General features: G+C 45.3%; 1 protein-coding gene across 1 annotated transcript in view; it reads left to right on the top strand.

Moving 5' to 3' along the window:
• The window catches only part of LOC147718071 (adenylate kinase isoenzyme 5-like), a 312,172-nt gene that overhangs the window by 243,547 nt on the left and 42,563 nt on the right, over positions 1 to 26,062 (top strand). The window contains exon 8 of the mRNA XM_086919902.1: positions 14,981 to 15,066. Within this exon, the coding sequence (XP_086776028.1) occupies positions 14,981 to 15,066 (86 nt within the window). The remainder of the gene's footprint in view (positions 1 to 14,980; positions 15,067 to 26,062) is intronic.

The following is a 26,062-nucleotide window of genomic DNA, read 5'->3' as shown; positions in this document are numbered from 1 at the left end:
TGTGCTTGGGCAAAGTCGATTTGGTGAAAACGGTGCGTTATTTACATGAAAGTTGAAAAAACACTAATAAAAGCAAGGCTAAAAAGCCACCTCATTACAAACAGAATGGCTTTAACTTAAACGAGGGCGAGATCTATTGCATTTTCAATGCTTGTTTACTTTGGTTCCATCAAGAAGGCATTCAGATGTGTCACACATTTGCCATAAATTCTGAATGTTAGCACTCTAGTTGCACATTAGATCACTGTAGTAAAGCTACTGCTCACCAGGGACGTCTGCTGCTGGTATTCAAAGTGCATGTTTCAGTCTGCATGTCAGAATTCTTTTAATGAAATAGAAGAGGATTTGAGAAGTCACTCAAAATGATCCCTAATTTTTCTTTCTGAAGCACTAATCATACTTTCTATGGCAAAATTAACCCCCTCATGTTGTTCCTTTTTAAATTGAGTGTTTTCAGACTTACCACTTCATTCCAATCAAGATGGCTTCTGGTGTGCCATACTTTTGTCATAAGTAAGACTGTTAGCGCTCTAGTTGTTCTTTAGAACACTCTGGGACATTCTGTCATTGGGCTATACTTGGGGTACATCTGGGTGATATTTGGGCTACATTTAGGCTCTTTTGTCTCTGGTGGCCATCTTGGGAGACTATGTCAGAATTTTTTAATGAAATTGAAGAGGGTTTGAGAAGTCACTCAAAATGTGCCCTAATTTTTCTTTCTGCAGCACTAATCATAATTCATATGGCAAAATATACCCCCTCATTTTATGTTTTAAGAGTTACCACTTTATTCCAATCAAGATGGCTTCAGGTGTGCCATACCTTTGTAATAAGTAGGACTGTTAGCGCTCTAGTTGTTCTTTAGAACACTCTGGGACATTCTGTCATTGGGCTATACTTGGGCTACATCTGGGTGATATTTGGGCTACATTTGGGCTCTTTTGTCTCTGGTGGCCATTTTGGGAGACTGCATGTCAGAATTTTTTAATGAAATAGAAGAGGATTTGAAAAGTCACTCAAAATGTGCCCTAATTTTTCTTTCTGCAGCACTAATAATACCTTCTATTGCATAATATACCCCCTCATTTTGTTCCTTTTTAAATTAAATGTCTTAAGAGTTACCACTTTATTCCCATCACGATGGCTCCAGGTGTGCTATACCTTTGTAATAAGTAGGACTGTTAGCGCTCTAGTTGTTCTTTAGAACACTCTGGGACATTCTGTCATTGGGCTATACTTGGGCTACATCTGGGTGATATTTGGGCTACATTTGGGCTCTTTTGTCTCTGGTGGCCATTTTGGGAGACTGCATGTCAGAATGTTTTAATGAAATAGAAAAGGATTTGAGAAGTCACTCAAAATGTGCCCTAATTTTTCATTCTGCAGCACTAATCATACTTTCTATGGCAAAATATACCCCCTCATGTTGTTTCTTTTTAAATTAAATGTTTTAAGAGTTACCACTTTATTCCAATCAAGATGGCTTCAGGTGTGCCATACCTTTGTAATAAGTAGGACTGTTAGCGCTCTAGTTGTTCTTTAGAACACTCTGGGACATTCTGTCATTGGGCTATACTTGGGCTACATCTGGGTGATATTTGGGCTACATTTGGGCTCTTTTGTCTCTGGTGGCCATTTTGGGAGACTGCATGTCAGAATGTTTTAATGAAATAGAAAAGGATTTGAGAAGTCACTCAAAATGTGCCCTAATTTTTCATTCTGCAGCACTAATCATACTTTCTATGGCAAAATATACCCCCTCATGTTGTTTCTTTTTAAATTAAATGTTTTAAGAGTTACCACTTTATTCCAATCAAGATGGCTTCAGGTGTGCCATACCTTTGTAATAAGTAGGACTGTTAGCGCTCTAGTTGTTCTTTAGAACACTCTAGGAGGCTGCAGTAGAACACAAAGGAATCAACTGACAGTCTCTGTCCTTGTTGGATGTACATGTTTTACTGAGAATGTCAGACTTCATTTTCACATGACTGAGAAAGATAATGTGAATTTACAGAAAATATGCTTTCAGTTTAGCTTATAGATCCCCTTCCAAACCACTGTGGGAAAATCATGAGATATTAGTTTTCTTTCAAACAATATTCATGGTATCACAGCAGAAGGTTTTTTCACATGGTAAAATCACCTTAGAACCCACCACAATTCCTAAAACGAGTATGGTACCATCAACAAATGATTTATAATGTAACTAAAGTCCTAAAACCCTCTATTAACTACAATGCTTTTTAATGAGGTGCTATCATGTATATTGGTCCCAAGATGGCTGCCAACACTTCTTGGATGAAGTGCTGACAGCCAATCAGATCAGATGTGTGGTTAGGCTCCGCCCAGATATATATCTTGTTTTGAACCTAAATTACTCAATATCCACTGGAGCACATATATTGAGACCTAGCAAAGGCACATCGGGCTAACAGTCCCTACAATTTTGCCAAGTTTCGTGCAAATCCATTCAGCCGTTCGAGCTAAAAGTGAGGCCAACCGCCCTATGGAAATTAACATGGGAAAAACACGTTTTGGGACCCCCCTTTTTTCTCGGCCCCCCCTTGATGAAACCCCCCCAAATTGTCAGGGGCTGCTCAGAAACAAAATGTTCCATTTTCCTGAAAATGTCAGCCAATTCCGTCCAAAAAAGCCAAAGTTATTAGACATAGAATTTTCAAAAATCCCATAGAGAAAAAATCCTAACTATATATACCTACTGGCGACCGCCAGTAGGTAATATATATATATATATATATATATATATATATATATATATATATATATATATATATATATATATTACCTACTGACGGTCGCCAGTAGGTAGTTATAGTTAGGATTTTCTTTCAATGCAAAATCTCAAAATTCTATTGTGAATAACTTTGGCGTCGGTTGACGAATCTGCCTGACAATTTCTTCACATTTGCCTCGCGGAGCTCCGGTCCTTCCCTGAACGTTTGGGGGGGATTCGTCAAGTGGGGGCCGAGATAAAAGGGCGTTCCCAAAACGTGTTTTCCCCATGTTAATTTCCATAGGGCGGTCGAACTCACTTTTAGCCCAAACGGCTGAATGGATTTGCACCAAACATGGCAAAATTGTAGGGACTGGTAGCCCGATGTGCCTTGGCTATGTCTCAAGATATGTGCTCCAGTGGTTTTTATGAAAATTAACTTTGAAAAAATATATATTGGGCTACCTTGGGCTATATATATGTTAGAGCCCAAATGTAGCCCAATGTAGCCCAAAGATGGCCACCAGAGACAAAAAAAAACAAATGCAGCCCAAATATCAGCCAGATGTAGCCCAACAATAGCCCAATGACAGAATGTCCCAGACTGTTCTAAAGAACAACTAGAGCGCTAACAGTCTTACTTATGACAAAAGTATGGCACACCTGAAGTCATCTTGATTGGAATAAAGTGTTAACGCTTAAAACTTTTAATTTGCAAAGGAACAAAATGAGGGGGTTCATTTTGCCATAGAAATTATGATTAGTGCTGAAGAAAGAAAAATTAGGGCACATTTTGAGTGACTTCTCAAATCCTCTTATATTTCATTAAAAAAATTCTGATATGCAGTCTCCCAAGATGGCCACCAGAGACAAAAGAGCCCAAATGTAGCCCAAATATCAGCCAGATGTAGCCCAACTATAGCCCAGTGACAGAATGTCCCAGAGTGTTCTAAAGAACAACTAGAATGCTAACAGTCTTACTTATGACAAAAGTATGGCATACCTGAAGTCATCTTGATTGGAATAAAGTGGTGACACTTAATACATTTAATTTGAAAAGGAACAAAATGAGGGTTTTCATTTTGCCATAGAAATTTTATATATATATATATATATGAAGAAAAACAATCCACTCCAAAGGAAAGATCAGAGGACACAGCAGGGGAAATTCAGGCAGCCGTTTATTTCACAGAGTGCATGGCATAATGCATTTCGGCGGATTTGCCTTCCTCAGATGCCTTTAGCACAGAACATCGCTTAGTCCCTTCTTTAAATGCTAACCGGCCCTCCCATGGGCGGGAGTCTAGCTGGAGTCACTATCGATAGGAAGCAGCTGCAGCCCAAATGTCCCGGACTCCAGTTCCCGCAATTCATCACTACAGTGAGTGTCAATAGCGGCTCCACATAGGCTGGTGTCAGCGCTAACATGCCTGTATTGAAAGAAAGGAGGTTCAATATTAACCTGGCGAATCCCAAACTTCAAGTGGTCCCGGTTGCCTTAGGTCCCCAACCGCCTCTGCCACAGTCCTGGATTCAAGGTGAGGCCGTGACACCCAGGTAAAGTTACCGAGTGTCTCCATACAGTGACGGACTGCTCCTAGCAGCAGCCATACTCCCCGATCCTGTCGTGCGGCGGACCTGCAATCTTTCCAACACCTTGGATAATCTGCCACGTTACCAATTCAGTTGCAGGTCACTTAGGAGGCGGGTCCTCTTACACGTGCAATTGGCCAGCACGTGAATTTGCAAGAAGAAAAACGATCCACTCCAAAGGAAAGATCAGAGGACACAGCAGGGGAAATTCAGGCAGCCGTTTATTCCACCAAATTCGTTTACAATTCACAAGAACGATGTCCAGGCCACAAATAGTTTTCAAAAACTGGATTTAATCACAGCCCTACTCGACGCGTTTCGGGAACAGCTTCCCTTTCTCACGAGTACAAGAGTCTGTTTGCATCCAACATTTAAAGTAAATCATGTGATCGTGTTAATAATGAACATAGCCAACATACTAACATAACACAATACGTTTGGAGCTATGAAAACAGATTCATCTTTTCAGCAATGTGTGGCATTTCATTGTATCAGCTTTTGTAATTAGTTAAACGCAGTTTGTCTAAGACATTTGGCTCTTGGCAAAAAGAAAGAAACAACATTTCATTGTAAATTCAATTATAAAATGAATTATGCTCCATGTGAAAGCAGGGTCATTTCGAAGCCTCGAAATCCCATATATTTTGTACATACGTGCCAACACTTTTGGACTTAACATTTCTTAAACATCACTTCATTGAGACATTTAAGCTCTGGGCAAAAGAAACAACAACTTTCCGTTGTGAACTACAATAAAGGATAAATTGTACTCCGCGTGTAAATAAAGTCAGTTCGAAGCCTCGAACTCTCAATTACATTGTTCATGCGCGCCAGCACTTTTGGTCTAATGAGTTGAGCTATGCGGCTGCCTCTTATTTTACAGCTCTCCAACTAAACAAAACAAAATCATAGATCTGTAATGCGTGCTCTGGACTGAATATGTCCTAATGGACAAAGCAAACTGTGCTTCACTGTCCTAGGCGGTTCAGACTTTCATTCAAACTGCACATATCGCATAGTAGTTGTCGAAAATACAGCCCCAGTGGGCTAAGCGAATTACCGCTCAATTGTGCGTTCATTGTCAGTTCCAAAGTCAAGATTACACAAGGAAGCACCTTTCATTGTAACATTGCCCAGCGTGATTTCTGCAACTCGATACTAACTGCCACATACTTTCTGATCGTGCTGTGTTTTCATACTCTCCCATATTCAATGGTACCTGTGACAAATGATAAAATACAGTGATTAAATAACCTACCAAACCCGTGCCTTTTACACATTCATACCAATAAAATCAAGGTCAGAGGACAGGTCAGCAAACAATATTTCAACAAACATATTTCAATTCATCCAAGGTGTACGCCTAAAGCTTCATCACAATTATGCCCCTGGGGCTGTAAGGTGTGATATTTAATTATAAATCTCGACTCTAAGCGTCTAAGCTCTTGCAGTCTATTACCGCCTCTTTCTCTAATGGGCACTTGGTCTAGTACCACGTAAGAGAGGAGGCTGCTGTTACTCTGGTGGTGGGTTGCAAAGTGTCTTGCCATGGGATACTGTTTGTCATGGTTTTTTATGGCTCTTAGGTGCTGTAAAATCCTGTCTTTTGCTGGTTTAATTGTGCTGCCCACATAGAATTTCTTGCATGGGCATTTGAGTGCATAAACCACGTACTCTGTGTGGCACGTCAGGTGTTTGGTAATTTTAAAGGGCTCACACAGATGGGATAATTTTATCTCTTTGACATTGTGGCTAAATTTGCACGCTTTACAACGGCCACAAACGTAAAATCCCTGGACTGGATTAGTTTTCTTTTTGTTGGCTATCAAGGTTTGACACACCTTGTCCTTCAAACATGTTGGTTTCCTGTACGTGATTTGGGGGTAGTCTATGATACTTTGTTGGATATCTTTATCAGTCTTGAGGGCATTCCAATATTTATTGATTGCTCCTCTGACTTCTTTAGTTTGGGAGTGGTAATCAGTGATGAATCTCACTCCTTCTTTATTCTCTTCTTTTCCAACTTCATTGGCCAAGGGTTGGTTAGTGTCCCTCTCTTCTGCTTTTCGTGCAGCATCTGCAATACATTTTTAATTGTATCCTCTGGACGTAAATCTGTCACACATGATATCTCTCTCTTTCTCATAATCCAGCTGTCTAGTACAATTTCTCCTGGCTCTCAGTAATTCACCAAAAGGAATCGAATTTATCAGATTTCGGGGGTGGCAACTTTGTGCATGGAGGAGGCTGTTTCCGGCCGTCTCTTTTCTGTACAAAGTAGTCACTAGGTTCATTTCTTCTATGGTGACTTTTAGATCTAAAACATCCACAGTTTTCTTGTCAATATGGCTTGTGAATGACAAATTAAATTCATTTACATTCAGGACAGCCACAAACTCTTCTGCTTCCTCTATGGTGCCATCCCAAATGATGAAGATGTCATCAATGTACCGGAGCCAAGTACGTACTCTGGTACAGTATTGATCTAGCTTTCTGACAATTAGTTCTTCCCACCACCCGAAGTATATTCCAGCAAAACTAGGGGCAAAACAAGTGCCCATAGAAGTACCAAGTAGTTGGTGGTAGATGGCACCATTGAACAAGAAGTAGTTCTGGGTAAGACATGTATAAATCATGTCTAAGAGCATTTCAGTATGAACCAGGTATGAAACTGATCTTGTACTTAGGAAATGTCTGCATGCTTTAATACCCAATTCGTGGGGGATATTCGTATAGAGGCTGTTGACATCCAAGATCATAAGTATACAGCCTGCATCAACTGTGACATTAGAGATTTTTTCCAAAAAATCGCCTGAGTCCCTCAAATACGCTGGAAGGCCCTGCACAATAGGCTGCAAAAAATGATCTACGTATCTTGATTTATTTTCTAGGCTGCTGCTCCTAGAAGATACTATTGGCCTGCCTGGGGGGTTATTTATGCAATTTGGGGAGTAGATACAGTGCTGGTATTTTGGGGAAGTTGCACTTTAAAAAATTAAACTCTTCAGTTTCTATGAGTTCTTGATTCCTCCATTCACACAGTTTCTCATGGTATGCTTGATTCTTACTCTCATACATTTTCCTGTTGCTTTTTTCATACTTAACAGTGTCATTAAGTTGCTTCATACCTTCCTGTATGTACATTTCTTTTGACATTACAACAATGTTGCCCCTCTTATCCGATTTTTTTATGACAATGCTATGGTCATTACTTAAACTTTCAATTGCTAATCTTTGTTCTTGGCTAAGATTATTTCTTCCCCATTTCCTGTTATTCGCTAGTTTTTTAAATTCAGTAATCACCCCTTTCTCAAAGACATCGATTGCCTCATTATTGATCATCGGCAGAAAAATAGATTTTGGTTTAAATCCACTTTTACTGCTCAGGTCCAACCTGATGTTCTCGGTAATTAAGTTCAGGGTAGGGTTCTCAATTACTTCGGGGTTTCCTTCTAGCTCATGTATTACTTGTATCATATCAGCATCTCCAATTTGTAATGTACTTGGAGTCTCAGAACTTGTGCCTGGTTCATTGCTTATTCTCGTAGCGAACCATTTTCTCAGTCTGAGCTTCCTAGTAAATTGAAAAAGGTCTATGCGGCTCTGGGTATAGTTAAAGTTAGATGTAGGGCAAAACGATAATCCAAAGGACAGTACCTCAGTTTCAGCAGTGTTGAGGCTCCTGTCAGAGAGATTGATGACTGTCTTGGTGTCCTTCATTTTAGCTTCCTCTGGCCCCTTGTTCTCGTTCCCACGGGGCTTGATGTACTGGCATCTGTTAGGTTTACTCTTTTTCCTCCTCTGCCTCCTCTTCCTCGTCCTCTTGTTCCTCCGACGAACAATTTGCTCTGGGATTCCAGTCTCCCTTTGGCCATGAGCGAGAACTCGTTTAAAATTTTGTCTTTTGGGCTTAAGAAACCTGGCCCCATTTCAGCTGGCTGGTTTGCATCATCATTATTCTCTTCTGTTTGGGCCCCTTCATCCGTTTCAGGTATTTCCAATGCGGCTGACACTGCGCCGGGTGCTTTGGCTTTTTTGGTTTCAGCCCGCAAGTGGTCATATTTTTGGCAAAATGTGTGGACTTGTCCTCTCTCGTAATCCATGTGGTCCCTGAGGAACTTTCTTTGTTTTTTCTCCTTTATTTCTTTCTCTAGGGTTTCCAGTTTCTTCTCCATTTTACCCATTTCTGTATCAAATTCCTCTTTGCTACAAAGTTTGGTTAACTCATCTGTTATCTTTTCAATATCCAGCGCACATTTCTCACAGTCTTTATTAGCATATTTAACTAACAGTTTCAACATAATTGTTGAGCATTCGTGACTATTAGTTGCCCATTCGTCCACTAGCTCGGGGTCCGGGTCATTGAAGGTTGGAGTTGTATAGATTCTGGGCCCTCTTGGGACTCGACCAACCTCTATGTATTTGGCCAGTGTAGTGGCCTCCCACCATTTTGTTTGTTCAAGTTTAAGAAGTTTCCATAATTTGGACCAGAGATCTTGTTTGGATTTACTTTGCATCCCACTCCCCATGCTGGGCGGTGTGCTGGCGTTAAATTCTCTTGGTTGAACGTCAAAAATCTGCTTAGCTGCCTCATTCCTCTTAGTGATTCTGGATGCTGCCATGATTGTATTACATTCATAAATCAATGCGCTGTATTTCGTTAAATGCGCCCCAGTTATTAGACACTGTCCGTGCGTGTACTCTAATCTTTACACCGCAAACAGACTTCCGCTTGTCTTCTTCCTATTGATATCAGTCCCACGATCCCCCTCCTCCGCTCACCTTGAAAACGAAAGACTTCGTGTCTCGTTGTGATTTTAGATCAGCGCTTGGACGTTACTCCTTCCGTGATGTTTAACTGGAGCGGGGTCAGTCCTCGTGTCAGGCCTTTTTGGGTCTTTTTTCGGGGAATAAGTTGCTCCGTATTCGAGAGAAGAAAGGCGGGCCACAGCTTTTGATTCAAATTCAAGCAACAGTTTTGGCGCAAAGCTTCAGTGGCCTCTCACAGCGGCGGGCCCTGGACGGGATCGCCAGTCCCTCCAAATTCCACCAAATTCGTTCACAATTCACAAGAACGATGTCCAGGCCACAAATAGTTTTCAAAAACTGGATTTAATCACAGCCCTAGTCGGTGAGCGTCCCGTTAGCGCTATTGGCGAAAACATCATCATGACGTATCGCGTAGCCGCGTCCGAGTGATACGCACGGCGTAAGCGCACCCGGAAGCACCCACGCGCATACAAACGCGCTACGTAAGCGCCCCGGGGCGCGTAGAGTAAGCGTGTCGGGTCATGTGACCTGAAAATAACACTTTTCATTGGTTCATAACAGTTTTAGTTTCATAATGATGAAACCCCTGGTCTTGCGACCTGAAAATTACAGTTTTCATTGGTTCAGAACAGTTTTTTTTTCCAAATGATGAAAGCCCCCACCTTTTTTCCTCATTCTCACTTTGTACTTTGAGTGAGGAAGACCTGTTTCCAGAGCTATTACTACCTATTTCTACTCAGAAATGGCTACAGTAGCAGCAGCAGCTGGATCATCTGCCCCACCACCACCACCACAAGGACCACCAGAACATCTCTTTGGTGGTCAAGAAGAAGAGGAGGAGGAGGAGGAAGAGGAGGAAGGGACAAGGCAGTTCCTGCAAGAAAACACTCCATCATACAAACCTAAGGAGCACTTCATATGGGGGTTTTTTAAAATCCCAACTGGTTTAAAAAAAGTAAACGCTGCAAAGGTGACCTGTCTCATCTGTGGTGCTGTGCTATCCAGGGGGAACCCTACAAAAAAATATTCCTTTGGGAATCATACAATGATTCGGCATATGCAGCGTTTGCACCCTATTAACTTTTCAGCAGCAGAGATGAGAGAAATCTGCAAAAACCTACCCCAATCATCTGGCACAACCTCAACAACCAAAGAACCCACTCCATCGGGTCCAGAAGCAAGTCAGTTGATTTCAAGTATCCAACCAAAGTTTGGGGAATACAAAATTGTTTGTGTACATTATTATTATTATTATTTATTTAGCGATTTGTAGAGCGCCTGGTGACCCGGAGGCATTGTGGGAAATTAATCACTTATGGTGAGCAGAGCATTACACTCATCATGCTTCCTGGTGATAACCACAAATGCACAAAGAAGCCTTAATTTTTTCCTGTTTTTTTTTGTTGCTCCAGTTGAGCCGTTTCCAAATCCCTGTTTTTTGTTTTTCCCTATAAAAAATACAAAAAAATATAAAACTGTTCATAAAAGCCAAAAAAAGTAAAAAATGTTCAAAAAAACAATAAAAAAATATAAAACAACAAAAAGAATAAAAAAACAGTTCTTTTTAGAACTACCTCCAATTTATAAAAAAAGGCTTCATTTTTTTAAAGTCTGTCATTCTTTTTTCCCCATGGTACGCTCCCGGTGCGCTCCCCGGTGCGCGTACCGGGCGCTCCCCCCGCAAAAATCGGGAAAAAAAAAATATATATATATATTCTCCTTCACCACACGCTGACAAACGTGTAAATGCACTCGACCTCCAGACAATATTCACCAATGAATTAAGCCATCCAGCAAAGTTCGTAAGTGTATTCTTTATTCCAGCATGGAACACAGTTCATAGAGCTAAACCCCCCATATATTTGTAGTTTTGGTTAGTGTGTTTCTAGGTCAAATGTTATTGTTTTTTTTTTAGCAATCCAATAGTGTGAGAATATTGATTATTGTTGGTAGTTTGTACACATTGAGATTTTTGTGTTTATTTTTACTTGCTTTTTGGCTGAGGTTATAGTTTTTTGTTTATTAATGTACACTCACGGTCTTGTATCCTTTTACTGGTTTATGATAGTTGTTATTTTCCAGGAGTTTATCGCTTTTTCAAGTTTATTTTTTTTTCTTTTAGGAAGTCTATATAAAGAGATAGAGCCTGAATAGTGTTTAATAATTACTTGTTATTTTACATTTTTAAGTTTATTAACAAGTATGTTTTAGTTTAAATATAAGTTTTACTTACTTGGTTTTATAGTTGTTGAGATGTATATCTTTCTTTTTTAATGGTCTGGTCAGAAAATGAGGCGGACTTTCTTTGTCTTGCAGCGTTTGTTGTTTTTGAAGTATTTAGTTGTTAAAATTAGTGTGCTTTTATATTGTTGATTTAATTGTCTGATTTTCGAGGTTAAAGTTGTTTATAAATGCATTTAGTTGGTTGGTTTGCTTTTTGTTTGAATTTTCTTTTTGTCAGTTGTGTCCTTCTTTAATAAACGCTAATTTAAGTTTTATTTTTAATGTATGATATATAGCTTGATAATACTGAATATAAATGTATTTATATGTATATGTATTATTATTTAGGCTGTTCTTCAAATGTTTGTAGTTAATGTTATTTGTTTTGGATTTTATTGTTTTTATTTGAGATAAAATTTACTGATTTAAATGGTAAATATTTTGTTGATATAACCAATTTTTATTTCATGTAAACAAGTGTCTAACATGTTTTAGGATTATTTAAAATATATGTTGTGTGTAAAAAGTGTTTTTATATGTATTAATAATTAATTATTCTGAATATAACATTGTAGTCAATATTGTACGAATTAATATTTTTGACATGTTATATGTTTATTTAAAGGTTGTAATAATTTAGTTTCCTATATTTTTGCTTAAAATATAGGTACAAATCGATATTTTTGACATTGATATTTGTGATTTTACTAGTTACGTATAAGAAGTCAATATTTATTTATGGATATTTAATTTCCTATATTTTTGTGCTTCAAAATTGTATGCATCAATATTATGTCAGTGATTCCTTTCAAGTGCATCCCAAATGTTATATGTGAACCCCCCAACAGACCTGTCAAGCAGGATGTGACATTCAAGCAGGATTTGATACTCAGTCAGGTGTCAAAGAGGATGCTTACCAGTCAACTCTCTAAACCAGTTTTGGGGCAGCTCTCCCTCTCACTAAGGTTGGTGCCTGGCTTCCTAGAAGGACAAAAGGGACATGGACATTGAGCTCCTTTGAAGTGCTCCAAGGCCGGGCCTCAGCGCCCAGACCATCTTGTCAAGGGAAGGACATCACATTCCCACACCCAATGCCCATGGTGCCTGCACAGAGGGCTGTTCACACCTCAGGTACCAGTTGAATACTTACAGAACGGCCTCCATCTGCTGTAGGCAGGCAAAAAGTAACTTTTTTAAAGTACCTTCTCTGTAATAGTTAACCCTGGGCGTAGAACTACGCTACGCTCACAGAGCGTGTGTAGTTTGCATTGCTATGCAAATTGCACAAAGCACAGTGCAAAAATACATAGCGTAGTGGGCATTTTTTCCTTGCTCGCGGTCTTCAACATCAAGTTGGCGACCGCGAGCGAGCAAAATCAACATCCCGGTGAGATTTTTTCCTCATTTGCGATCAGCAACATCAAGTTGCCGATCGCGAGCGTGGAAAATAAACCTCCTGGCGAGATTCTCAACGTGGGGAGGTCAGGTTTCTCATTGCGAGTGGTCGCATATGCTCGTGACCGCTCGATGAGAAACTACCAGTCCGCGTTGATAAAGTTGCCGCTCAAGTACAAATCTACTCGAGCAGCAGAAAACGACGGCTTGCACTGTGCAAGATGCCGTTTGCAATGATTGGACAGTGTGGACAAGCATCCGGCACTGTGCAATCAGTGCGAACAGCATTTTCCCTACCGCACTTCGCAGTTTGCGTAGCTACGCTTAGCGTGCGTATTGCGAAGTGCACTTCGCGAAGAATTACTACGCAAACTACGCCCAGGGTTAGTAATAGTTAGACAAAATTTGCCTTTATCATTACGTTGGATTTTGATTAACTGTTAAAATGAGTCCTTGAACTATTTATTAAGCTGTAACCGATCTGAAGTCAGCGTTACGAAGGGTTACGATGACGCACCTGACCTTGCCACAGTGAAAATAGCATTTTTGTTTTTTACTGTAAGGACATGTAGAATATGAACCTTGTACATGTCCTACTTTTAAATACCAGGCACCCTGCCTTTATGTGCACCAGGGCTTTACGGAGGGGCGACTTATTGGTATTTAAAGGGAAGGTTTTAGGCCTGTCCAAAGGGTTTATTGTGACAGGTCGAATTTGCCGTTTAAAGCTGCACAGCCTGGCTACAGCGGTGGGTGTGGAAACACTCTTTACTCTCACGCCGTAGTGGTTGCTATATAAGGGGTGCTGCAGTCTTCTAGTGACATTTAACTTACAGGCCCTGGGGACACTTTGTACCATATACTGGGGACTTATAGGTAGGTAAAATGAGCCAATCAGGTGTATACCAATTACTTCACGTATAAAGCCGAGCACAAGCACTTTACCGCTAGCTAGCCGAGGGTAAAGTGCAGAGTCCGTTTCCACACCAATGGCAACAAGAACCTCTCAGTGCTCCGTGGTTTGGGCGACTGGTCACTGTCATCTTGCCAGGCCAGGATTGGGGCAGCAAGGTGCTGATAGGACTCTGCTTCAAACAGAGAGTTGACCCCGGCTTAGGTCAAGCAGAGGAAGTAACATTGCATGAAGATGGTGCTACTCAAAGAAGGGGTCATGAAGGTGGATTCCTTCCTGTGTGTACTCTGCATCCTCTGATTTTAGTTAGTTACTTGAGTGTCCACCTGTGTTTGTGACTTTTCCTGTGGTAGTCGTGGTGGTGTCTCTGTGTGCCATGTGTCCTGTGGTTTCCTGTGGTTTCCTGTGGTAGTCGTGGTGGTGTCTCTGTGTGCCATGCGTCCTGTGGTAGTCGTGGTGGTGTCTCTGTGTGCCACGCGTCCTGTGGTTTCCTGTGGTAGTCATGGTGGTGTCTCTGTGTGCCACGCGTCCTGTGGTTTCCTGTGGTAGTTGTGGTGGTGTCTCTGTGTGCCACGCGTCCTGTGGTTTCCTGTGGTAGTCGTGGTGGTGTCTCTGTGTGACTTGCGTCCTGTGGTTTCCTGTGGTAGTCGTGGTGGTGTCTCTGTGTGCCACGCGTCCTGTGGTTTCCTGTGGTAGTCGTGGTGGTGTCTCTGTGTGCCACGTGTCCTGTGGTTTCCTGTGGTAGTTATGGTGGTGTCTCTATGTGCCACGCGTCCGGTGGTTTCCTGTGGTAGTTGTGGTGGTGTCTCTGTGTGCCACGCGTCCTGTGGTTTCCTGTGGTAGTTGTGGTGGTGTCTCTGTGTGCCACGCGTCCGGTGGTTTCCTGTGGTAGTCGTGGTGGTGTCTCTGTGTGCCACGCGTCCTGTGGTTTCCTGTGGTAGTCGTGGTGGTGTCTCTGTGTGCCACGCGTCCGGTGGTTTCCTGTGGTAGTTGTGGTGGTGTCTCTGTGTGCCACGCGTCCTGTGGTTTCCTGTGGTAGTTGTGGTGGTGTCTCTGTGAGCCACGCGTCCTTTGGTTTCCTGTGCTAGTCGTGGTGGTGTCTCCGTGTGCCACGCGTCCTGTGGTTTCCTGTGCTAGTCGTGGTGGTGTCTCTGTGTGCCACGCGTCCTGTGGTTTCCTGTGGTTTCCTGTGGTAGTCATGGTGGTGTCTCTGTGTGCCACGCGTCCTGTGGTTTCCTGTGGTAGTCGTGGTGGTGTCTCTGTGTGCCACGCGTCCTGTGGTTTCCTGTGTCTGCCACATATCCTGTGAGCTCTCTAACACCTCCGCCCCTGTCTCTCTCTTTTGTTTCTAGAGTTCCCTGAAGATGCCTTTCAGGCTTGCACCTCAGATGAGAGCACTGGAGGCGAGGGGTCTGTGCTGGGCGACCTGGGGGCACAGGTGACTCACAGGATGAAGTCTTATTATTATCACTTTTATTATTATTATTGCCTTTATTATTGCTGCTGTGTTGTTGTTGTTGCTTTATTGCTGTTGTTCTGCATGTTAGGCTCTGACACAGGACAGGCTCTGAGGCACAGGCTCTGAAGCACAGGCTCAGAGGCACAGGCTCTGATACAGGACAGGCTCTGAGGCACAGGCTCTGAGGCACAGGCTCTGATACAGGACAGGCTCTGAGGCACAGGCTCTAAGGCACAGGCGCTGAGGCACAGGCTCAGAGGCACAGGCTCTGAAGCACAGGCTCTGAGGCACAGGCTCTGGGGCACACGCTCTGAATCACAGCACAGGCTCTGACACAGGACAGGCTCTAAGGCACAGGCGCTGAGGCACAGGCTCTGAGGAACAGGCTCTGCTGCAGGACAGGCTCTGATACAGGAGAGGCTCTGAGGCACAGGCTCTGAGGCACAGGCTCCGATACAGGACAGGCTCTGCTGCAGGACAGGCTCTGATACAGGACAGGCTCCGATACAGGACAGGCTCTGATACAGGACAGGCTCTGATACAGGACAGGCTCTGAGGCACAGGCTCTGAGGCACAGGCTCTGATACAGGACAGGCTCAGATACAGGACAGGCTCTGATACAGGACAGGCTCCGATACAGGACAGGCTCTGATACAGGACAGGCTCTGATACAGGACAGGCTCTGAGGCACAGGCTCTGAGGCACAGGCTCTGATACACAGCACAGGCTTTGAGGCACAGGCTCTGATGCACAGGCTCTGAGGCACAGGCTCTGATTCACAGGCTCATAGGCACAGGCTCTGATACACAGGCTCTGAGGCACAGGCTCTTATACACAGCACAGGCTCTGAGGCACAGGCTCTGAGGCACAGGCTCTGATGCACAGGCTCTGAGGCACAGGCTCTGAGGCACAGGCTCTGATACACAGGCTCTGAGGCACAGGCTCTTATACACAGCACAGGCTCTGAGGCACAGGCTCTGATGCACAGGCTCCGAGGCACAGGCTCTGAGGCACAGGCTCTGATACACAGGTTCTGAGGCACAGGCTCTTATACACAGCACAGGCTCTGAGGCACAGGCTCAGAAGCACAGGCTCTGATACAAGACAGGCTCTGATACACAGGCTCTGAGGCACAGGCTCTGAGGCACAGGCTCTGATACACAGGCTCTGAGGCACAGGCTCTTATACACAGCACAGGCTCTGAGACACAAGCTCAGAAGCACAGGCTCTGATACAAGACAGGCTCTGAGGCACAGGCTCTGATGCACAGGCTCTGAGGCACAGGCTCTGAGGCACAGGCTCTGATACACAGGCTCTGAGGCACAGGCTCTTATACACAGCACAGGCTCTGAGGCACAGGCTCAGAAGCACAGGCTCTGATACAAGACAGGCTCTGAGGCACAGGCTCTTATACACAGCACAGGCTCTGAGGCACAGGCTCTGATACGCAGGCTCTGAGGCACAGGCTCTGAGGCACAGGCTCTGCTACAGGACAGGCTCGGAGGCACAGGCTCTGAGGCACAGGCTCTGATACAAGACAGGCTCTGAGGCACAAGCTCTGATACAAAACAGGCTCTGAGGCACAGGCTCTTGTACACAGCACAGGCTCTGAGGCACAGGCTCTGATACACGACAGGCTCTGAGGCACAGGCTCTGAGGCACAGGCTCTTGTACACAGCACAGGCTCTGAGGCACAGGCTCTGATGCACAGGCTCAGAGGCACAGGCTTGCTACAGGACAGGCTCTGATACAGGACAGGCTCTGAGGCACAGGCTCTGATACAAGACAGGCTCGGAGGCACAGGCTCTTAGGCACAGGCTCTGAGGCACAGGCTCTTATACACACCGCAGGCTCTGAGGCACAGGCTCAGAGGCACAGGCTCTGATACAAGACAGGCTCTGAGGGACAGGCTCTTATACACAGCACAGGCTCTGAGGCACAGGCTCAGAAGCACAGGCTCTGATACAAGACAGGCTCTGAGGCACAGGCTCTTATACACAGCACAGGCTCTGAGGCACAGGCTCAGAAGCACAGGCTCTGATACAAGACAGGCTCTGAGGCACAGGCTCTTATACACAGCACAGGCTCTGAGGCACAGGCTCTGATACAAGACAGGCTCTGATACAGGACAGGCTCTGAGGCACAGGCTCTGGGGCACAGGTTCTGATACTACAGGCACAGGCTCTGAGGCACAGGCTCTGAGGCACAGGCTCTGAGGCACTGGCTCTGAAGCACAGGCTCTGAGGCACAGGCTCTGAGGCACAGGCTCTGAGGCACTGGCTCTGAAGCACAGGCTCTGAGGCACAGGCTCTGATACAGGAAAGGCCCTGAGGCACAGGCTCTGCTACAGGACAAGCTCTGAGGCACAGGCTCTGATAGAGGACAGGCTCTGAGGCACCGGCTCTGATACAAGACAGGCTCTGAGGCACAGGCTCTGAGGCACAGGCTCTAATACAAGACAGGCTCTGAGGCACAGGCTCAGAGGTACAGGCTCTGCTACAGGACAGGCTCTGATACAGGACAGGCTCTGAGGCACAGGCACTGAGGCACAGGCTCTGATACAGGACAGGCTCTGAGGCACAGGCTCTGATACAAGACAGGCTCGGGGGCAAGGCTCTGAGGCACAGGCTCTGAGGCACAGGCTCTGATACACAGGCTCTGAGGCACAGGCTCTGATACAGGACAGGCTCTGAGGCACAGGCTCTGAGGCACAGGCTCTGATACAAATCAGGCTCTGAGGCACAGGCTCTTGTACACAGCACAGGCTCTGAGGCACAGGCTCTGAGGCACAGGCTCTGATACACGACAGGCTCTGAGGCACAGGCTCTGAGGCACAGGCTCTTGTACACAGCACAGGCTCTGAGGCACAGGCTCTGAGGCACAGGCTCTGATGCACAGGCTCAGAGGCACAGGCTCTGATACACAGGCTCTGAGGCACAGGCTCTGAGGCACAGGCTCTGATACACAGGCTCTGAGGCACAGGCTCTTATACACAGCACAGGCTCTGAGGCACAGGCTCTGAGGCACAGGCTCTGATGCACAGGCTCTGAGGCACAGGCTCTGAGGCACAGGCTCTTATACACAGCACAGGCTCTGAGGCACAGGCTTAGAAGCACAGGCTCTGATACAAGACAGGCTCTGAGGCACAGGCTCTTATACACAGCACAGGCTCTGAGGCACAGGCTCTGATACGCAGGCTCTGAGGCACAGGCTCTGAGGCACAGGCTCTGATACACAGGCTCTGAGGCACAGGCTCTTATACACAGCACAGGCTCTGAGGCACAGGCTCTGAGGCACAGGCTCTGCTACAGGACAGACTCGGAGGCACAGGCTCTGAGGCACAGGCTCTGATACAAGACAGGCTCTGAGGCACAGGCTCCGAGGCACAGGCTCTGAGGCACAGGCTCTGATACAAAACAGGCTCTGAGGCACAGGCTCTGAGGCACAGGCTCTGATACACGACAGGCTCTGAGGCACAGGCTCTAAGGCACAGGCTCTTGTACACAGCACAGGCTCTGAGGCACAGGCTCTGATAGAGGACAGGCTCTGAGGCACCGGCTCTGATACAAGACAGGCTCTGAGGCACAGGCTCTGAGGCACAGGCTCTAATACAAGACAGGCTCTGAGGCACAGGCTCAGAGGCACGGCTCTGCTACAGGACAGGCTCTGATACAGGACAGGCTCTGAGGCACAGGCTCTGAGGCACAGGCTCTGATACAGGACAGGCTCTGAGGCATAGGCTCTGGGGCACAGGCTCTGAGGCACAGGCTCTGATACAGGACAGGCTCTGAGTCACAGGCTCTGGGGCACAGGCCCTGAGGCACAGGCTCTGATACAGGACAGGCTCTGATACACAGCACAGTCTCTGAGGCACAGGCTCTGATACAGGACAGGCTCTGATACAGGACAGGCTCCGAGGCACAGCACAGGCTCTGAGGCACAGGCTCTGCTACAGGACAGGCTCTGATGCACCGGCTCTGAGGCACAGGATCTGATACAAGACAGGCTCTGAGGCACAGGCTCCCATACAGGACAGGCTCTGATGCACAGGCTCTGGGGCACAGGCCCTGAGGCACAGGCTCTGATACAGGACAGGCTCTGAGTCACAGGCTCTGGGGCACAGGCCCTGAGGCACAGGCTCTGATACAGGACAGGCTCTGATACACAGCACAGTCTCTGAGGCACAGGCTCTGATACAGGACAGGCTCTGATACAGGACAGGCAATGAAGCACAGCACAGGCTCTGAGGCACAGGCTCTTCTACAGGACAGGCTCTGAGGCACAGCACAGGCTCTGAGGCACAGGCTCTGCTACAGGACAGGCTCTGATGCACAGGCTCTGAGGCACAGGATCTGATACAAGACAGGCTCTGAGGCACAGGCTCCGATACAGGACAGGCTCTGATGCACAGGCTCTGATACAAGACAGGCTCTGAGGCACGGGCTCTGAGGCACAGGCTCTGAGGCACAGGCTCTGCTACAGGACAGGCTCTGTGAAGGACCAGGTTTTAGAACCTAGCGGCGCCAGGGAAAACGCCCGATGCCTTCGAGTTCCCCTGCCTCGGCAAACAGAGACACAGGACGCTTCTTGATGACGTCAAAGACCAAAGTTTATTGGCTGCAACCAGGAACAGAGATCTACGAAGCACAACACGGGTGGTTCGCTAGAGACTGCACAAATTCGATGAGCGGAGCATGGTCTTTTATGCCAAAAATCACATTCCAAAGGTGGCATCGGTCACACACAAACTAGCCAATCAGATAGTGACCTTTCAAACATATCGCTTGACGACAATCCCATTTTCCGTTGTCCAGCCCACCAGAAATGACCAAGCACATTCCAATATCCTGTCAGATCAGGCCGGACAAACCTATCATAAAACCTCAACCCAAATCAGTGATTATGTTGTAAAGGAAGGAGCAGAAACAGATTGGAAGCAAGATAGAAAGGTGGGAGCAGTGTGCTGTAAACTTTGGCATGTCCTGCTCTTTGATCTTTACCTGACCAGCTGCTTAACAAGGAACTGGCTCAGCGAGGTCAGCCTCGGGCAAGGGAGTCAGTTCGGCCAGGTCATTCAGAAGTCAGCTAAGGCATACGTGTCTCAAGGACTCGTTTGGCCATAGTCGTCGGAGGATGTGAGGGCAACCACACAAAATGGCTGCCGTACACAAAATGGAACCCGAGGGTTGAATCGAAATCCCTAAATACATAGTGCTCTCATTGATCGATTAATGCGAAAACACTTGTGCATACCGCACTCGTGATTTGCGGTCTGCTGATACCAAAATCGTCTATTTCTGACGACCTTTATTGAACGGGTTCGGAACCACCAAACCTCAGACCCTCAAACTACGGAACCACAGACCCTCCTTTTGCCCTTACATAGGCAACAAACCCAAACTCATGTCAATCTGAATCTAGGTCTAGCATCATCAGATCATCGATATGTTGCTGTAGCATCATCCTAGTACTTATTACCTCTCTCTGGACAGGTCTCCTTGCACACGAAGTAGCACAGAGGCCACATATAGCAGGAGCACACTATACACAAAGACAGAACAGGAAAAGGATAGCTAAGACCATCCCAATGACCATCAGAATCTACCATCCCCAAGTGGATATCAATTCCCATAACCATCCCATCAACAACCAATCTCCTTTATCCAAATGGACAGAATCGGAGATCTTATGTAGCTTGGAAATTGCCTGGAAGACTGTCGGAGCGTTGCCTGGAATGAAAACGCAGCAGCTCGATTGAATCAGTTTACATACTTCACCTCTCTCTGCCAGTAGGACATCAAGGGCAACCCATTCTGAAGTGTCATAAGTCTATCCGACTGGAGCTCAGCAGTCAAGTTACTAAGGGCACCGGCAGTTTCGACTATGGTGGACTCAACCACTCTCGTCAACTGGCGAATATTCCTGCTGTTAGCCATAGGTCCCCAGAACGGCAGAAAACCCTTAAAGAAATCTCCCAACTCTTGCCCTGCAGTGTCTTCCTGACTGAAAACACCTCTGGCAACTCTCGTCTTATGGTAATCTGCCGCAGCTGTAAAAGTGGGAGGCAACAGGAAGGAAACAAAACATGTGCCCGAAAAATCAGGGGGCAACCATGTATATGCTTTGTCGTAGCAAATAAAATAAGTTCCCTTAGAGGCTAGAATTGCTGGGGAAGACTGGGACGTAAACACGTAGGTGTCAGTACAAACGCTCTTCCCTAGCTGAGCTCTCGGATTCTTGCCATTACCCTGCAGACAATAGCGACCCTGATGGGGCACTATCCAAATCGGTGGAGAACTTTTCGCTCGCTGGTTAACACTCAAACTAACTCCATATCCAGTAACGTCCCAACCACTATATGGTTGCTTCTCATCTGTCGGAATAGTTTCAACGGCATTAGTCCCTTTAACCATGTCGACTATGCCTCTAGCAACAGCACTATTCTTCGGATTATCCTTCGGTGAACATTGGGGATAGACACTATGGGCATAGATAAACATTGTTCTGTAAGCCCAAATAGAACCATTCAAGCTAAAAGGCAAAACCAAGTACGGAATACCTTTATCAGTCGTATGGGGGATTGGACCACAAATCCAACAATTCGTCGTATTTATCACTAACTGGTGTTGGTGCAAAAGTTGAATAAAGGAATTATTGGCAAATTCCAGTCGTCTAACTACCTCGTGTTCAGGCAAAGGGTGAAAAGAATGAGAAGAAATAGTAGGTGGAGGTGTAGGTTGCACAGTGGGAATAAACGTCACTTTAAAAGAGAATGTCACATATCCAATTAAAAATATCATTAAACTCAATAGCAAAAGCAAACACAATATTAAAAATCTTTTCCGTGTGATTAGCTTGTGTATCTTATTCTTAAAATTCATTGTCCTTACAAGTCTCTCCAACTCGAAGAAATCCATCCTAACTAAATATGCTGCTCGTGATGGTAGGGTGTTCTATGCTAAGGAATGCCTCTGTCAACCCAGGGCAACTCCCTTAGGCCAACCAGAACCTTCGACCTAGTGTCTCAGGCTTGCACTCCAAAGACTTGGCACCGCGACCCTACAGCTGAACCCGGATGGCGGTTCGAAAAACAAAAATTAGTAGATCCTCAGTGGAGAGTTAACCTGTAAACAGAAAAATCATAAAAACTTCATTTGTTTTTTATTAGTCCCACGACTCTTGGTCGCAAATTATAACGATCCTTTCCAGGCAATGTTTGTTTTGTGAACAAGAGTTCAGGCTCAGTAGTGTTCAATCGATTCAAAGGAGGCACAGCTTCTTGCAAAAGATCGTCACTTTCTTTTTCAGAGTTCGTACCAATCAGACGGGCATCGCTGAATGGCAAAAATCGTGGCACAGTTTCTGTTTCAGAGTCTGGAAGTCCTTCCTGGACCCATTGATCGTACGGTAAGGGCAATGGTGCCCGCTTGCAATGTACGCCTGGATCCAGTGTTTCTTGCCTTGCACTCGAACTGCAGAACGTGTAGACAGGAGAACTAGATGTGGTCGTGTCCAACGGGGCTGATCATTCTTGTTCCGCTGGAAGTTTTAGTGAGAATCCAGTCACCGGGTTTGATGGCGTGACCTGGATCCTCAGAAGCTTGCGGCAAACTTTCATGAACCTGTTGGCGTAAAACACGCAGTTTAGCCATCAGTTCGTGCAAGTAATCAAGCAACACAGGATACTCGAGGTCACTAAACTTTGTTGGTCTTGGTACGCCCCAAATATTCGCTGGGCGACCAAACACAACCTCATACGGACTCAAACCCATTTGCGAATGCACAGGCATTCTTGTGGACAGGAGCGCTAAAGGCAAAGCATCTGGCCATTGTAAACCAGTGCTCGCTTGGATTTTGTCCAACTTTAATTTAAGAGTGCCGCTATAGCACTCGACTAAACCAGCTGATTGGGGGTGGTTTGCAGCGTGGAACTTCTGCCGAATTCCTAATCCCTCGCATACTTTCTTCATTACTTGACCCACAAATTCCCTCCCATTGTCACTCCAGATAATTCTCGGCAAACCAAACCTCGGGAAGAATTCTTTTATTAGGACTTTCGCTGTGGACAAGGCAGTATTGTCCTTTAAAGGATAAGCTTCCACCCATCTAGAGAAGGAGCAAATAACCACCAAAACATTTTTCAGGTTGTTGCACCTCTCCATGTGGATGAAATCTAGCTGCAAAGCCTTGAACGGATACGTAGGAGGAGCAAAATGACCAGCTGGTGTTGGAGTTCCCTTACCAGGATTGTGCATCAAACACACCATACAGTTCTTGACTAAATTCTCTGCGCATCTGGGGATTCCCGCATTCTGCCAAACCAGAGCCAACAACTTACAAATCCCTTTCACGCTGATATGTGCCATCCCATGAGCCATTGTAACAACTGGAAGCACATACGCGTCGGGCAACAACCATCTCTGATGCTCTGACAAATCAGTCCAACAACCATTCGAATCCAATCTACCCTTACTCTCTCTCCATTCATTCAACTCTTTCTCTGTAGCTTCAGCTTGGATGGATTTCACACTCTCAATCGTATCTTCACACATACTTTTCTCTGGAACCCATCTCGCCGGACTTGCAACATACATTCGGCTCATCACATTTCTCGCAGTTTCTTTCGCAACTTCATCCGCAAACGCATTCCCGCGACCAACATCATCCGTAACTTTCTTATGGGCACTGCATTTCACAATCGCTACTTGTAATGGCAAAGTAAGTGATTCAAGGAGTTCATTCACCAACTGCCCATGCTGGATCTTCGTTCCATGCGAAGTCAAAAACCCACGTTCACGCCACAAATGTCCAAAGCTATGAGCCACACCAAACGCATATTAGCTGTCAGTATACATATTCACTCGTTTTCCTTTCGCCAACACACATGCTCTAGTTAATGCAATCAACTCTGCTGCTTGCGCTGAATTATGTGGGATACGTGCAGCTTCAACAATCGTATGCAAAGTCGTAACAGCATACGCCGCAGTCTTATCACCATTCGGCAACTTAAAACACGAACCATCAACCCACAAAGTACCATCACACTCTGGAAGAGGAGTATCCCTAAGTGCTACCCTCCCTTTCGTTTCTTCCTCAGTTCTCAGAAAACAATCATGCTGTTCTTCAGTATCATCTGTCTCAGCTGAAATCGGCAACAACGTGGCTGGATTCAAAGTGTTGCATCGTTTAATGTGCACATGGCTCGCTAACAAGGTCAACTCGTAACCCGACAACCAAGCACTAGTTAAGTGCTGTGTCTTGGTACGGTTCAATAAGGTATCCACTGCATGTGGAACCATTACGACTAACGTGTTGTCCATAACCAAACCAGCAGACTGTCGAATTGAAACAGCTCCTGCCGCTGTAGCTCTCAAGCAACTCGGCAACGCTCTAGCTATCGGATCTAAAGTCGACGAAAAATAAGCACATGGACGTTGCTTATCGCCGAACTGTTGAGTCAACACTGACAATGCACATCCCTCTCTCTCAAGGACATACAATGTGAAAGGCTTACTGTAGTCGGGAGTACCCAACACAGGAGCCGAACACAACGCATTGCGTAATTCGGAAAAGCTCTTCTGACATTCGTCAGTCCAAGGAATAGGATTTGGCGTATCCTTAACAGTAAGAGCTGTCAAAGGCTTTGCTAGCAAAGAAAAATTAGGGATCCACTGTCTACAGTACGACGTAATACCCAAAAGCGCACGTACTTCTCTCTGTGTTGTAGGAACACTCATTTTCGCAATAGCTTGAATTCTCTCTGGGGTCGGTTTCCTTCCCTCCTTCGATAAGAGGTGACCTAAGTAGATTACTTCTTGTCGACAATATTGCAACTTGGAGAGAGAAACTTTGTGATGAAAATCAGACAAGTGGCGTAACAACGACAAAGTGGCTTCTCTACAAATCTCTTCATTGTCAGCAGCGAGTAACAAATTGTCAACATATTGAATAAGGTCAGCACCATCAGGTAAAACCAACAGATCAAGCTGTGTTTTCAAAGCTTGGCTATAGATCGATGGACTCTCGCAATAGCCTTGAGGAGCGCGCTTAAAGCGGAAACTTCGCCCTCCTAAAGAGAATCCAAAGATATATCTACTCTCCATGGCAATCGGGATGCTGAAGAAAGCATTCTTCAAGTCAATCACCGAGAACCATGTGGCTGTAGCCGGAATCAGAGTCAACAAAGCAGTAATATCAGGCACAACAGGAAACTGTGGAACAACAATCTTGTTCACTTAGCGAAGATCGATCACAAACCTATATGCAGGAGATTGTGAAGAATCAGTTCTCTTCAGAACAGGCAAAACAGGACTATTGCACACATTACCTCTCAGTTCCGCAATCACACCTTTTTCGATCAGATCAGAAATAATCGCTAAAAGTGCACGCTCACCATCACTCGAGATGCGGTACTGTGGAATGCGCGGTAACTTAGCATTCGACTTCAGTGTCACAACATATGGAGGAATCTCTAAAAGACCTACATCATTCGGACCAATAGCCCACAATGAATTTGGTAAAGTAGACAATTCAGGTGGAAGTCTGTCTTTCAATATGTACATTGGAGAAATCACTCTCTCACCCAACGTAAGATGTACTCCTGACGGAGAACAATACAACGTCGCATACAATCTCTTCAATAAATCCAATCCCAACAAGTTCTCACCGCAACCTGTAGTCAAAATTTGGGGTGCTTCAAACTTACGAGCTCCAACAGAAAGAGACAATGGAGCAAAAATCGGATTCGTAACCTACAGAAACATTCTCAAAGCCAGACAAAGGTGCGCCAGGGAGTTTAGAGCGCATAATAGAACTCTTCGTAGCACCAGCATCTAACAGAAAAGGCTCTGACACACCTGATGCAATCACTTCAACATAAGGTCCATTCTGATCTACTGGAACTGAAACAACTCCCTCTCTTTGTCTATGGCTGTCCTAGCAATCATTACCATCCACTTCCTCTCTTTCGATGTAG

The sequence above is a fragment of the Lissotriton vulgaris genome, chromosome 5 (genome assembly GCF_964263255.1).
Source record: "Lissotriton vulgaris chromosome 5, aLisVul1.2, whole genome shotgun sequence".
NCBI classification, from domain to species: Eukaryota; Metazoa; Chordata; class Amphibia; order Caudata; family Salamandridae; genus Lissotriton; species Lissotriton vulgaris.
Note: the sequence above shows the minus strand (reverse complement) of the source record. Positions and strands in the feature narration are given on the sequence as shown.